Below are 14,232 nucleotides of genomic sequence, written 5' to 3'. Positions count from 1 at the left end.
TATTTTATTTGTAATAAAGAAAGTGTTGATAGCAACACCATTGCAAATCACACACTGCCATTAAAACGTGGACCTCACTATAGTGCGTGAATGCTGATTGCATTTGTGAGAATGCGCGCGCAACAGTCTAGAATGAGAGAGATTAATGAGAAGAGAGTCGACTGTGCGTGTGACGTATGACACTGTGACGTCATCGATGGTCCATCTCCGCATAGACTATCTCTCTCTTCACTAGCTGCACTCTGCTAACTCATGCTTTCGCCTATGGTACATCTGTACATAGCGAAAACTGGTTTTCTTTCAGTAAAAATCAGCTGGAAGTTTCAAGTGGGAATGCGAGTGCGTGAATGCTGATTGCATTTGTGAGAATGCGCGCGCAACAGTCTAGAATGAGAGAGATTGATGAGAAGGGAGTCGACTGTGCGTGTGACGTATGACACTGTGACGTCATCGATGGTCCATCTCCGCATAGACTATCTCTCTCTTCACTAGCTGCACTGTGCTAACTCATGCTTTCGCCTATGGTACATCTGTACATAGCGGGCGATCTCCGCATACTACAGGCCGAAGTAAGTTCGGGTCTTTATATGCATCAGAATTTTATATTCATGAAATTTGTCTTCAAACATTTCTAGACACAAGCTTATGAATAAGAGTTGCCACATATGGAGATGTGGTTAATCATGTGGAAATATCGAGATACGGTACCGACTTCTCCATCCAACCTCGATTAATGATGGTCTGGTTCGAAAATAATTCGACGATTTGAGAATTACTTCTTATTTATGATAACTAGTAGTTCTGTGAACAGTAGACCTCACGCAGTATTCTCATCCACAAGTACCTGATGTCACCTATATTAAATGTTAACAAACTAAGTTCACGTTTGAATTTGTATTCCATATGTTATAATTCATCCAGCTCCATGATAATCTTTCCATCTGATGAAAATTAATTTTTTACAATAAAAAATATTATAATTTCTCCAGCATTATTTAGTTCATTTGATTATTTTTAATCACCTATTAAACTAGTAGTTCTGTGATCAGTAGACCTCACGCAGTATTCTCATCCACAAGTACCTGATGTCTCTTGTTTTAAATGTTAACAAACTCAGTTCACGTTTGAATTTGTATTCCATATGATATAATTCATCCAGTTCCGTGATAATCTTTCTATCTGATGAAAATTAATTTTTTACAATCAAAAATGTTATAATTTCTCCAGCATTATTTAGTTCATTTGTTTATTTTCAATCACCTATTAAATTAGGTTTTTGGAAGGTGAGAATATTGATACTAATGGGCACGCATAATAATACCATGACTGCAAAACAAAATATTGAAACCAAAGACCTTAAAGCTGCGATTAGACCAAACTCAATCCTTATAGATTATATTAGATTGAACATAACTTATCATATACATGATGAAGATGTGTGTTTGTCAACTTCCGTTCAATCTAATAGAAACATTATGTTAATAAATTTGGTGTAAACCCAGCTTAAAGATGCATACCTCTTTAAGGTCTTTGATTGAAACTGTAGACATTATACAAATACAATAATAGACTGGCTTCTCCACACATCTGTGTAATCACTTGTCAGCTGATTTATGATGAATAATTCTATAGTCTGATTTTTACTCTAATATTGGCGTATGAAGGAGGCTCCTTTTTCCTTTTATATTATCCTTGAGATGCAAAATTTCCAAAAACCTTGTATATACGTCGACGCGCAATTTAAAAAGGAACATACCTGTCAAATTTCATGGAAATCTATTACCGCGTTTCGCCGTAAATGCGCAACATATAAACATAAACATAAACATATAAACATAAACATATAAACATAAACATAAACATATAAACATAAACATAAACATATAAACATAAACATATAAACATCAAGAGAAATGCCAAACCGTCGACTTGAATCTTAGACCTCACTTCGTTCGGTCAATTAGTTTTCTCGAATGTGAGCATATTGATACTGATGGGCACGCATAATAATACAATGAGTGCAAAACATAATAATTATTGAAACCTTAAAGATGCATACCTCTTAAAGGTCTTTGATTGAAACCATAGACCTTATAGAAATACAGAAATAGACTGACTTCTCCAGACATCTGTGTAATCACTTCTCAGCTGATTGATTATGAATAATTCTATAGTCTGATTACTCCTATCTTCAGAGTAGATGATGTTATAAATATAGAGAAATCGGAGATGGAGGAGTATCGGAGTATCCTTTTCCTTTCATATTATCCTTAAAATGCGAAATTTCAAAAAACATTGTGTACACATCGACGCGCAGTTGAAAAAGGAATATTTCTGCTAAATCTCACAGAATTCTATCAAAGCGTTTGGCCGTAATTGCATTTACATACAGACAGACAAAAGAGAATCCGAGTTAAAACATAGACCTCACTACGTTCGGTCAATGACAGGGTACATGTTTATAGTTAAGAGGTATCATTGGGTAACACTAAAGTGACTATATTACTACTGGGTAATATAGTTACTGTAGGTAACACTAAGTTATTCACTGAATTTGGAAGCAGGTTCACCCTTTCTGCCAAGTACAATAACCAAAACATACCGCACTTCTTGTATCTCTTTGCAAATAGGAATCCATTCCACTTATAAGACCTTTCAAATCAGCATAATCCACCAATTCAGTAATGGAAGAGAGCATTACAAAATGAATTTTTCAAAGATGATTTATTACAACATAACGATACATATTAAAAATGAGCTAGATCTCCATGAGATGGTCAATGTCAGTTAGTACTTTACTCTTCTGCCTCTCTGCAACAATAGAAAAATGAATAGTTTTTTAATTTATTGGAAATATATACATTTTACTAGAATAGAATCAGAAGTTATAAATATTGAATAATAAGACTAACAATTAACAAATATGATATTACACCAGTATTCTCATTGAGAATACACATATACATATAGTACTACTGAAGAAACCAGTTAACATCAAGGGACTCATGTAAAATCCATTTTAAAGAACTCAAAATTTCAGACCCTAAGGCTGGTCACTAACGACAGGACAAGTGTTGAACATGTGTGTAAACACATGCTTGTCATGCATGTAGCGTCATCAGCGAGAGGTTTCAAAAAAACATCTGTTGAGCGTCTATTATAAAACAAACAACTAACACCAATAAATAAACCAATGGAAAATTACAAACAATAATGATACAACATTAATTTGACCTAAAATAGAGCAGCAAAGAAAAATAAACAACTAAAAATCGAAGATACAAAAACCTATTTTTGAAAAATTTTGTTTGAACCCTTTCGCTGTGATGACACAACAATGTATGACGACATATGTGTACACACATGTTCAACACACTTATCCTGTCGTTAGACTGCACAGCTACGTCGGAATCGACTGACACTAATGTTCAGGTTTCACTGTCAAGATGAACTTTCCAGTCAAAACTGTTTAGTACGTTGGTGGCTGGCCTATGGAGGAGAATCATCAGTAGCTTCACAATATTGTTCATGTTCATCTCTGATAGATATCAATAAATAATATTGATTGTTCCACTTGAAATACAATACATATTAATAAATAACATTGATTGGTCCACTTTATTACGTTGTGAGCTAGTAAGTTGATGTTAATTTGGAGTTGATATTACAATAAAGAATATTATAAAATATAGTAAACATAGAAAATTCGAAATGTAACTGTCCAATGTGAATAATCATAAATAAATACTTGATTAGGAATATGAATATTACCTTTTGTTGGAACAATAAATCGCTTGCCAACGATACAGTCGGCCAGGCTGCATTCGTCTTCAACCGAAGCTTCATCGAAGATGATACAGTTTTTCAGATCACATCTGTAAAAAATTGTTAATAGCCTGATTAATACACTACATAAGTACTGTAGAGCATCTATATACAGAGATCATTATAAGATATTTAATTCATGGATATTTTCTTGGCCCATTGAAAAACATTCAAGGTTCGAAGGTGTACGAACATAATGATAAATTTGAAATGGAATATTGGTCTCAGTTTAATTTGGAAAGATTTTTGAAAGTATTTTGCTGTATAATTAATTCTGTATAATTAATTGACACCTCACAAAACAAATCAAAAGTACATTTTTTTGAGAAAAAATGAGACAATAATTTATACAATAATAATCTTCAAAAGTTTAGGAATTGCTTTTACCAATCACGTTGAACACTTCTAATATTGAACTCACATTTTTCCATGATCAATATTAATGAAACAGTAAATATATGAGAGAAGTAGAAAATTCCGTTCATAGAAATTACTTAATGACAAATACACTACGAAATATAATATAATACTAAATGATTAGTATACTCATGAATCTAATTGAAATTAGGCGAACAGACAGAAGTATACTGACGATGGAAAACAGAATGTTTTCAAAAAATTTCTAGTTTTTCGGTAGAATTTTATATAAGGGACATGTTTAATTTCAGAAATCTTGTGATACAGGGAAAACTGCACACAAAATCACGCTAGACATTTTTCAATAATATTAATTCGCCGCCGAATAGTTTACATAGGCAGGCCCATGTAAAGAGTGTGTTTAACCCTTAAGTGGTCGCGCGGGGTGTTTTAAACACCCCAGTAAGGTAAATTTTGCTCTAGCTTGATTGATCGATTGGCTAACCTGCTGACCGGTAACTAGTGATTCGTAATAAAAATTCGATAGTGCCATACAGAATAAACGCAAATGGATTTAGTAAAATGTTCACGACAGGTGTTATTTTAATGTTACTACTGATAGGAGGAATCGAACAAAACCCAGGACCATCAGACACAGTGCACAGTATGGAAGATATAAGTGAGAAACTGGATCGCATGGAACAGCTTCTGAAACATATACCAAACATAAATACCTCATTAACACTGCTACAACAGGGGCTTACTGGAATGACGACTGAAATTGAAGGCTTGAAAGAGGCATGCCGCAAACTAAAGGAAGACAACGAACATCTCACGTTACAAGTGGACCGTCTTGAAGGCTTTTCCCGTCGCTCCAACCTCATATTTTTCGGAATAAAAGAGAAACGAGGTGAAACTTGGGACGATAGCGAGGACTTCATCAGACAGATTGTCAACCAGGAAATGCGGATTCATCTGGACGCAAATGACGTTGAACGAGCGCACCGACTGGGCAAACGGCGTAACACTAATCGACCTATCATTGTCAAATTCCTTAACTACAAAAAAAAGATGGAGGTTCTCAGAGCTGGCCCACGACTAAGGGGCTCGCTAATTAGGGTGGAAGAAGACTACACTCACCGAATAAAATGTGTTCGAGAAGAATTGAAATCCTATATGTTCTCGGCTCGAAAGGAAGGTCATTTTGCGGAGTTGCGCTATAACAAACTTGTAGTAAACGGTCGTAGTTATACGCTAGAGGATTTGAAAAAATCAACATCAACTTCAAGTCATAATTCGCCCAGAATAGAGCAAGAAAAAACTACAACAAATGTCGATTTTCACTCACCACCAAAGGCTGTTCAATCAGAAGATTGTAGGGCAGCCGTGCAAGAACAACAGCCGGAGAGTCCAACACAGCAGCTGGAGGAAGCAGAGGGGCAGTCAGGGCAGCAGCGACCGCAGCCACAACAAAAAAACAGACTTGAAAGCGTGAAGCGACTTGTGAATGAATGGAATCGCGCAAGTAGCGGCGGTCCGATCGACTATGGTGCTATTCAACGCGAGGAGAGTGTGTTCACGGAGGCAACCGCATCAGGCAGAAAAAAGGCAGGCAGAAACCAATTCAAGAAAGGTGACATACGCGGCTGGATGGCTGAAGGTGCGATGACCAGGAGTAGGACCAGAGATAGACGTTCAAATAGTAACACGATATAGGATGAGGCTCAGGCAGATAAAAATCAAGATAACGGTTTATCGCATGCGCGAGGAGGTGAGTTAAACCAAAACCAATCTTTAAATTTCAAGAACTCTAGTCGGATTGATAAGGGGACAATAGGATTAAGTGCAACTGGACTAAGTCATAGTGATAAGTCTTTTAAAATAATGTTTTGGAATTGCCAGGGTATATCTAACTATTTTAATCTAGATTCAGATCAAAAAGATTCACTGCACCAATTCTCAATAATTTGTATGTGTGAGACATGGATGCAGTGTGAGGGTGACTCTTTAAGTATTAACGGATTCAAATGTTTTTCAGAGAAAGCAGTTAGAACAGCTGATAGAGGAAGAGCTAGTGGTGGCTTATTAATGTTAATAAAAGATGAATTGATAGTAGATGTAATGGAATCCAAAAAGGAATTGATATTTGCTAGCGTTAAGGTAAACAGAGAGAAATTTTTATTATTGCAGTTATATTTCACACCAGATAAGATAAAAGAATGTCTCGATTCTCTTTCTGAATTATTTGAAAAGTGGGAGGCGTTGTTGATAAATAGCAAAGTCATAGTGGGAGGTGATTTCAATGTAAGAGTGGGAGAACTAAACAACGACGTTTCTTATCCTATCTCCGGTTCCTCTTTATCAACAGAGAGAGAGTCTTGCGACAAACTTTTAGGCAGACACAGCCGTAGACTAGTTGAGATAATGGAGAGTAATATGTTCACCCTGATTAACGGTAGATCGGTCAGCGACAGTCCAGCAAAGTACACGTTCCATAACAGTAGAGGTAGTAGTGTAATCGATCTGATATGGGTTAACAGAAACATGATTGGATACATTGGGGATATGTGGGTGTCCGACTTTGTTCTTACTTCCGACCACCTTCCAATAGTTTTGGATTTACCTCCTTATCAGGCGCATGATGGGCCAATAGAGGGATTAGAGAAAAAGTTTATAATATGGCGTGAAAACAAAAAAGTAGATTTCCACAATAATATAATAGCACTGTACAATCCGTTAGATTGGAAAGAATTAAATGTAGGCTTTATTCTCGATATAATAACAAATACAATATACTCAGCAGCTGAGAGTAGTAATATGATAAGAACAAATAATAGTCACTTTCAGTTCAAGAACAAAGTATGGTATGATATACAATGTAACATGAGTAAAAGGAAATTGCGTGCCCTATATAGAAGAACGAAAAAACATAACTTTCAGGCTAGTCTCTTAGAAGAATATCTACTGAGGAAAAGAGAACACAAAGATTTGTTAAACCATAAGAAAACCCAATATTACGACGAATTAAAAAGAAAACTCACTGAAGTGAAAAGTAGCAAGGATTTCTGGGAAGCAGCAAAAATTTTCAGGGGTAAACAACATAATGATAATAAAATTTCCTTGGAACGTTGGGTTGAATTCCTAACAACAAAATATCGAATTGATAGGAATGATTCTTTAGAGAACGTAAGTCACCTATTTCAAGACGCCCTTCACCCCTTTCTTGATAGAGAATTCGATAAATGCGAATTTATGAGAGCACTTAAGATGGCAAAGAATAGAAAAGCTCCAGGAAATGATGGAATAGGTTATGAATTATACAAGGCCCTACCCACGGTTTGGATAGATACTCTGTTGATGTTCTACAATAGAATTTTCTGTGATGAAGTCATTCCTTCTGAATGGACAAAAGTTAAAATGTTCTTCCTGTACAAAAAAGGAGATAGACTGAACCCGAAGAATTATAGAAGCTTAGCGTTGATCAATAGTACTTTGAAACTATTTACGGGTATGTTAGAGCGGAGATTGACATTATGGGCGGAGAGTGGAAATGTTCTCCCCGAGTGCCAGAATGGATTTCGCAGAAGTCGCGCTTGCTCGGATAACATTTTCACCCTCCAATCACTCATATACTGCCAGGTGCATGTAAGGAACAAGAAGCTATATGCTTTATATGTTGATTTTGCTTCTGCGTTTGATTCTGTACCCCATTCGCTTCTGTGGTATGAGTTAGGAAAGCTGGGGGTCAGTTCAAAGCTATTGAGAATATTAAGTGGTATTTACACTTCGGCCGCGACCATCATAGACAAGGGCAGTGAACAATCCGAGCCAATATCGGTCACAAAAGGCATTTTGCAGGGGGATTCTGTCAGTCCGCTTCTCTTTTCTCTCTATTTACATGACATTGATGATTTTTTCAGGAAAAAAAATTTAAATGGGATTAGAATGAGTGAAAGGGATGACATTCTCATGCTGCTCTTTGCAGACGATATAGTTATTTTGGCTGATTGCGAATCTGATTTGAGAAATAAACTGAAATGTCTTGCAGAATATTGCGAGTACAAAAAGCTCTCAGTCAATATAGATAAAACAAAAATAGTGCCTTTCCACAAAAGAGGATTAAAGAGAAATTTATCATTCTGGCTAGGAGAAAGTAAAATAGAAATAGTCAAGCAGTACAATTACTTGGGAGTTATTTTCAGTAAAGATGGAAAGTTTCGGCAGCATAGCAGATCACTGAATCTAAAGATCAAATCAACTGGAGAATCAGTGATGAATATTCTCAGAAAAGCTAAGTCAAATGTATGGGATAGTAAGATGAAGCTTTACGATTCTGTCGTTCTACCCGCTTTGATGTACGGCTCGGAAGTATGGGGGTTCCACAACCTTGAAGTATTAGAGAGGGCTCAATTACAATTCTTAAAAAAGCTATTCTTTTTGAGCCAATGCACGCCGAGTTGGGGAGTACGTTTAGAGACAAATAGAATCAAACTAAACTTTGATGTACTTTGTAGAGGCCTGAAATTTCTTAGAAGAGTGCTGTCTATGCCTAACAATAGGTACCCTTCTATTTGTTTAAAGACACTGGCAAGCTTGGCAGCAGATGAGTCGACGGAGGCAGCTAATAAATCGGATAACTGGTTGGTTCAGATAAAAAGACATATAGCTTTGTCCGGGTATCAGTTGGAATTAGCGAATGAGCTTTCTCTTGATGGGATACTTTTTGACTCTCTGACAGATATTTTGGAGGGGTATGCAGGAGTTCTATTCCTCGAAGATCAAAGATTGGCGTTAGATTCAGCAACCTGTCCCCTGTACAAAAAAGGAGATAGACTGAACCCGAAGAATTATAGAAGCTTAGCGTTGATCAATAGTACTTTGAAACTATTTACGGGTATGTTAGAGCGGAGATTGACATTATGGGCGGAGAGTGGAAGTGTTCTCCCCGAGTGCCAGAATGGATTTCGCAGAAGTCGCGCTTGCTCGGATAACATTTTCACCCTCCAATCACTCATATACTGCCAGGTGCATGTAAGGAACAAGAAGCTATATGCTTTATATGTTGATTTTGCTTCTGCGTTTGATTCTGTACCCCATTCGCTTCTGTGGTATGAGTTAGGAAAGCTGGGGGTCAGTTCAAAGCTATTGAGAATATTAAGTGGTATTTACACTTCGGCCGCGACCATCATAGACAAGGGCAGTGAACAATCCGAGCCAATATCGGTCACAAAAGGCATTTTGCAGGGGGATTCTGTCAGTCCGCTTCTCTTTTCTCTCTATTTACATGACATTGATGATTTTTTCAGGAAAAAAAATTTAAATGGGATTAGAATGAGTGAAAGGGATGACATTCTCATGCTGCTCTTTGCAGACGATATAGTTATTTTGGCTGATTGCGAATCTGATTTGAGAAATAAACTGAAATGTCTTGCAGAATATTGCGAGTACAAAAAGCTCTCAGTCAATATAGATAAAACAAAAATAGTGCCTTTCCACAAAAGAGGATTAAAGAGAAATTTATCATTCTGGCTAGGAGAAAGTAAAATAGAAATAGTCAAGCAGTACAATTACTTGGGAGTTATTTTCAGTAAAGATGGAAAGTTTCGGCAGCATAGCAGATCACTGAATCTAAAGATCAAATCAACTGGAGAATCAGTGATGAATATTCTCAGAAAAGCTAAGTCAAATGTATGGGATAGTAAGATGAAGCTTTACGATTCTGTCGTTCTACCCGCTTTGATGTACGGCTCGGAAGTATGGGGGTTCCACAACCTTGAAGTATTAGAGAGGGCTCAATTACAATTCTTAAAAAAGCTATTCTTTTTGAGCCAATGCACGCCGAGTTGGGGAGTACGTTTAGAGACAAATAGAATCAAACTAAACTTTGATGTACTTTGTAGAGGCCTGAAATTTCTTAGAAGAGTGCTGTCTATGCCTAACAATAGGTACCCTTCTATTTGTTTAAAGACACTGGCAAGCTTGGCAGCAGATGAGTCGACGGAGGCAGCTAATAAATCGGATAACTGGTTGGTTCAGATAAAAAGACATATAGCTTTGTCCGGGTATCAGTTGGAAATAGCGAATGAGCTTTCTCTTGATGGGATACTTTTTGACTCTCTGACAGATATTTTGGAGGGGTATGCAGGAGTTCTATTCCTCGAAGATCAAAGATTGGCGTTAGATTCAGCAACCTGTCCCCTTTATAGAAAAATAAATCCTCTTTTAAATCTAGGAGAGCAGCTCAGGATGAATATACCATTTGCAAAAACTAGAATTCTTACCCAGCTGCGACTAGCATCAGACAAGGGAGTATACCTGTTTAAGAATAGAGGAGTTTGGATTAACTCTACTAGAAACTGCCCTATTTGTAATTACGGGGAATTAGAAACTCTAGAACATTTTTTGTTGCGCTGCCCCATGTATAGAGGATGTAGAATACAATTTCTGGATATATATTGTCGAAATATAGTGAATAATGAGGACAGGTTAATGGTATTACTGTCAAATCTGACGGAGGAAAAAATAAACAGAGTTTTCATCTATGTGGTTAAAGCATTAGAAATAAGGCAAATGATATGTGATCTTGTTTGAGAGTGATCAGAAGCTATTTATTCCTCATAGGAAATATTGTAGTTAATTCTTGAAGTTACCTTTACCTTTACCATCAAAATTGTGTAATATTGTTGTTTATTGTATATTGTTATGTAGAGAGTTTATTTTTTACTATGTTTGTTGGCTCAACTCTATTTGTATGATTAATGTGAACAAATAAATTGATTATTATTATTATATTATTATTATTATTATAAAATTTTTCATTTGGGGTGTTCTGAACACCCCATGCGAGCACTTGTGTTTCAAAAAGCTGCGCGACCACTTGAGGGTTAAACACACTCAGGCTCGATTGCACAAAAACCTGTTAGATTTTAATCATGATTAAATTCCACGAGAACCAATCATAAAAGGTTTTTCTGAGAAGAAGGCTTCTCTGATTGGTTTACGTAGATTTTAATCGGAATGAAATGTTAACATACTTTAGCGCAACTGGGGTCAAAGTATCAATAAATAAAAATATACACGGTAGAAAATCCAGTAAAACGAATGGTCCACTCACTTCTCTCCAATTTTGACTCCAGGCATGATAATGCAATTGATTATTTTTGATTTCGAAGCAATTTTTGAATCGGCGCCAATATTTGTGGATATGATATGTGTTCTGGGAGAGATTTCAACTTGGTCACTGATCAAACACGTTTCAGCCAAGTCTTTGGCAGCGCCCTTCAATGGCTGATCAGGCTGATCACTTGCTTCTGCATTCGGTTGTTCTGGTTGTTGTTTGGTGATACTTGACCATCTCTTTTTCATCTGGAACAGATTTTCAAAGCGGATTGAAAACAAGAATTTCCAAAACCCAGATCTCATTTGAAATTATAGATTTACAACGACCTTCCTAGAAACATAATGACGGCATATTGAAAAACGATACTTTAAGAACATTAAAAATGTGTTTTTGGTTTTATAAAATTAATATTTTTATTGTTGCACTTTAGGGCAATATGACTTTTAAATAAAAAAAAAGAACATAGCCTAATGAAAAACCTTAAAGTCCAGAATTATTCAAATTGAAATCCATCCACAGCAACACACTGATAACAGCGATTATGGAATTATTCGTAAGCTCTTACAAAGAAACTCCGCGGTATCCGGAGAAGTTCCTCTTCTATTGATCGTTTTAGTTCCTCATCATTATTGAAGCTATGAGTATAAACTTTTTCCTTCAAGTAACCCCACATAAAGAAGTCACAAACAGTTAAATCTGATGATCGGGGTGGCCAATCTAAAAAATCGCTTCCACGACCAATCCAACGGCCATGAAGTTTGTCATTTAGTAATTGCTTGACATGATTTGCGAAATGAGGTGGAGCACCATCTTGTTGAAAGATTGCTTCATCCATTCCTGCTACAATCAAATGAGCCAAGACTACCGCAACGTAGTGAACAAATCAGATAATAACTCATAAAAGTAATTTTTATAGGAAGCGAATTGGTAAAATTTTCAATATGCCGCCATTTTGTTTCTACGAACGTTAGGGATACCTTTGAGTTTTTAAAGGAGTGTTCACACATTGGCAAAATGCAAATGTGTGATCTCTGCCATAAAAAATAATATTATTTTTCTCTCCAGCAGAGCAGAAGTTAATTGGAAAGCAGGGCTTTAGTTAGACACAAAAAAAATTTCTCTGTAAAAAATAAATCCAGAACGATGCAGATTTATCGCGCAGTTGACAATTTTTGCAAATTCCTACACAAATGAACAGAGTGACAATAAATACACAAATTCAACAAACTTTCAGTGATAGGGCACAAAAATATGATACTACTTGACAATAATTCTATTATAATGAATGGAAATCACTACGGCACTATTAAGAAAGAAACAAGATAGAAGACAGATAAATCAGGCAGACATTGCTGTTCAGACCAGCATTAGATGTACAGGCCAGTAGAGCATGATGCTAGGCCGAACACTCTCCACCGGATATAAATTTGTTTAGTAATACCATAGAGAAACAATAGCATAAATTACGCTATTGTTTCTCTATGCTAATACAAGGTGGCGCAGGAAAACGGGAAATACGCTAATATACGAAATACGAGTAGGCCTATATACGTTCTTTCTATTTTGGTTGATCTCATCTCCATGAACCTGCACAAAATAATTTTTGCTACAATAAAGGGCATGTTTACACGAAAAATGGACTATGGTGGCATTCCAATACATATTTACAAAGAGGAAGAGGAAGGCACCTAACAATACATAATTGGTACCTAATTTATTTCAATACTATTCATATATATATTTTTTTAAAGACACGATTGAATGTTTTTTGTTCATATCATGGTTCTGTTGAAAAGACTAGACAGATTACCGAAAAAGCAAAATAAATAGATTAATTTTATTAACCTAATCGGCCCTTCATAAGATTGAATTATTCTCACCTCTCTATTGACATAACAGTAAGCTGATACAGTATTGACTCGAGCGCCAAACGATTCTTCACTCTCAATATGTGCGTAGCAACGAATGTGATCTCCATGGTAAGGTGCGAACCAATCACCAGTATGATCATTGTAGCTTGACATGTCCCGAATTTTCTTCAACCAATCGTCTTCCTTAGAAAGACTGTTGATATCTGTTTTCAAATCACTGCTATCAATGTTCTTTTCAGTTTCTTGTTTATTACCGTCACTGGCAACTTTCGATGCCATCTGCTTTTTTACTATGTAAGGTAACAGCTCTCCTTTGATAGTTGAAATAGACCTGGAAAAGTTGAACTCGAATGAAACACTGGATAACAAGCTTGATCGAATAGATGAAGAAATAGCCACAACAGAATAAGGAGATATAATGGGAAATAATAAAAATTTAAATTCAATCGAAGTATACTGAATACTGGAACAAAAGCCATATTAACCATATTAATACATACATTGAAATTAATGATAAATTGTACTTTTTATGAAAAATTAAATCACTATTATGTGAGTAAACATGATACCTTGTAGGGCCTACAAGTGAAATAATGTGAGAACAATTATAGAACAGAACGTTTTCGACAAAATATTCTCATTTCTAGTTTATATGAAAGTGAAGATTTGCTATGGAAATGTAAATTAATATTGTACACATTATTTGTGAGTACTCAGTGCCTTGAAAACTGAAATGATCATAAAAAATCGTTAATATCAAATAGTAAATTATTTATATCTTCTTTCAAATCATTACTATTTTTCAATAATGAAGAGTGACAGATAAATGATATACTATTTAGAATAATTCAAAAGGTATTTTTGAATATACAATATATAGATTGTAATATAATTGATAAATATAGTATAAATAATTCAAAAATTGTCTGATAGTAGGTATGTTCATTTATCATTGGGGAGAGATACCGGTTTAAAAATATATGAGTAGCAACGGATAGACGAAATAAATTTATTATGCTCGAAAAAATAAAAAATAGAACCAATATATAGATTTATAAA

General features: G+C 35.7%; 1 protein-coding gene across 2 annotated transcripts in view; it reads right to left on the bottom strand.

The window, feature by feature from the left end:
- Positions 1–2,705: 2,705 nt before the first annotated feature.
- The window catches only part of LOC111063028 (translation initiation factor eIF-2B subunit gamma), a 41,273-nt gene continuing 29,746 nt past the window's right edge, over positions 2,706–14,232 (bottom strand). For both annotated transcript variants that reach the window (XM_039421694.1, XM_039421693.1), the window contains exons 5-8: positions 13,183–13,504; positions 11,297–11,547; positions 3,772–3,875; positions 2,706–2,811 (exon numbers count right to left, since the gene is read on the bottom strand). In XM_039421694.1, the coding sequence (XP_039277628.1) occupies positions 2,759–2,811; positions 3,772–3,875; positions 11,297–11,547; positions 13,183–13,504 (730 nt within the window). In that variant the 3' untranslated portion in view covers positions 2,706–2,758. The remainder of the gene's footprint in view (positions 2,812–3,771; positions 3,876–11,296; positions 11,548–13,182; positions 13,505–14,232) is intronic.

This window comes from Nilaparvata lugens, chromosome 2 (assembly GCF_014356525.2).
Source record: "Nilaparvata lugens isolate BPH chromosome 2, ASM1435652v1, whole genome shotgun sequence".
NCBI classification, from domain to species: Eukaryota; Metazoa; Arthropoda; class Insecta; order Hemiptera; family Delphacidae; genus Nilaparvata; species Nilaparvata lugens.
The sequence above is the reverse complement of the archived record's forward strand: the minus strand, read 5'-3'. Positions and strand labels throughout refer to the sequence as shown.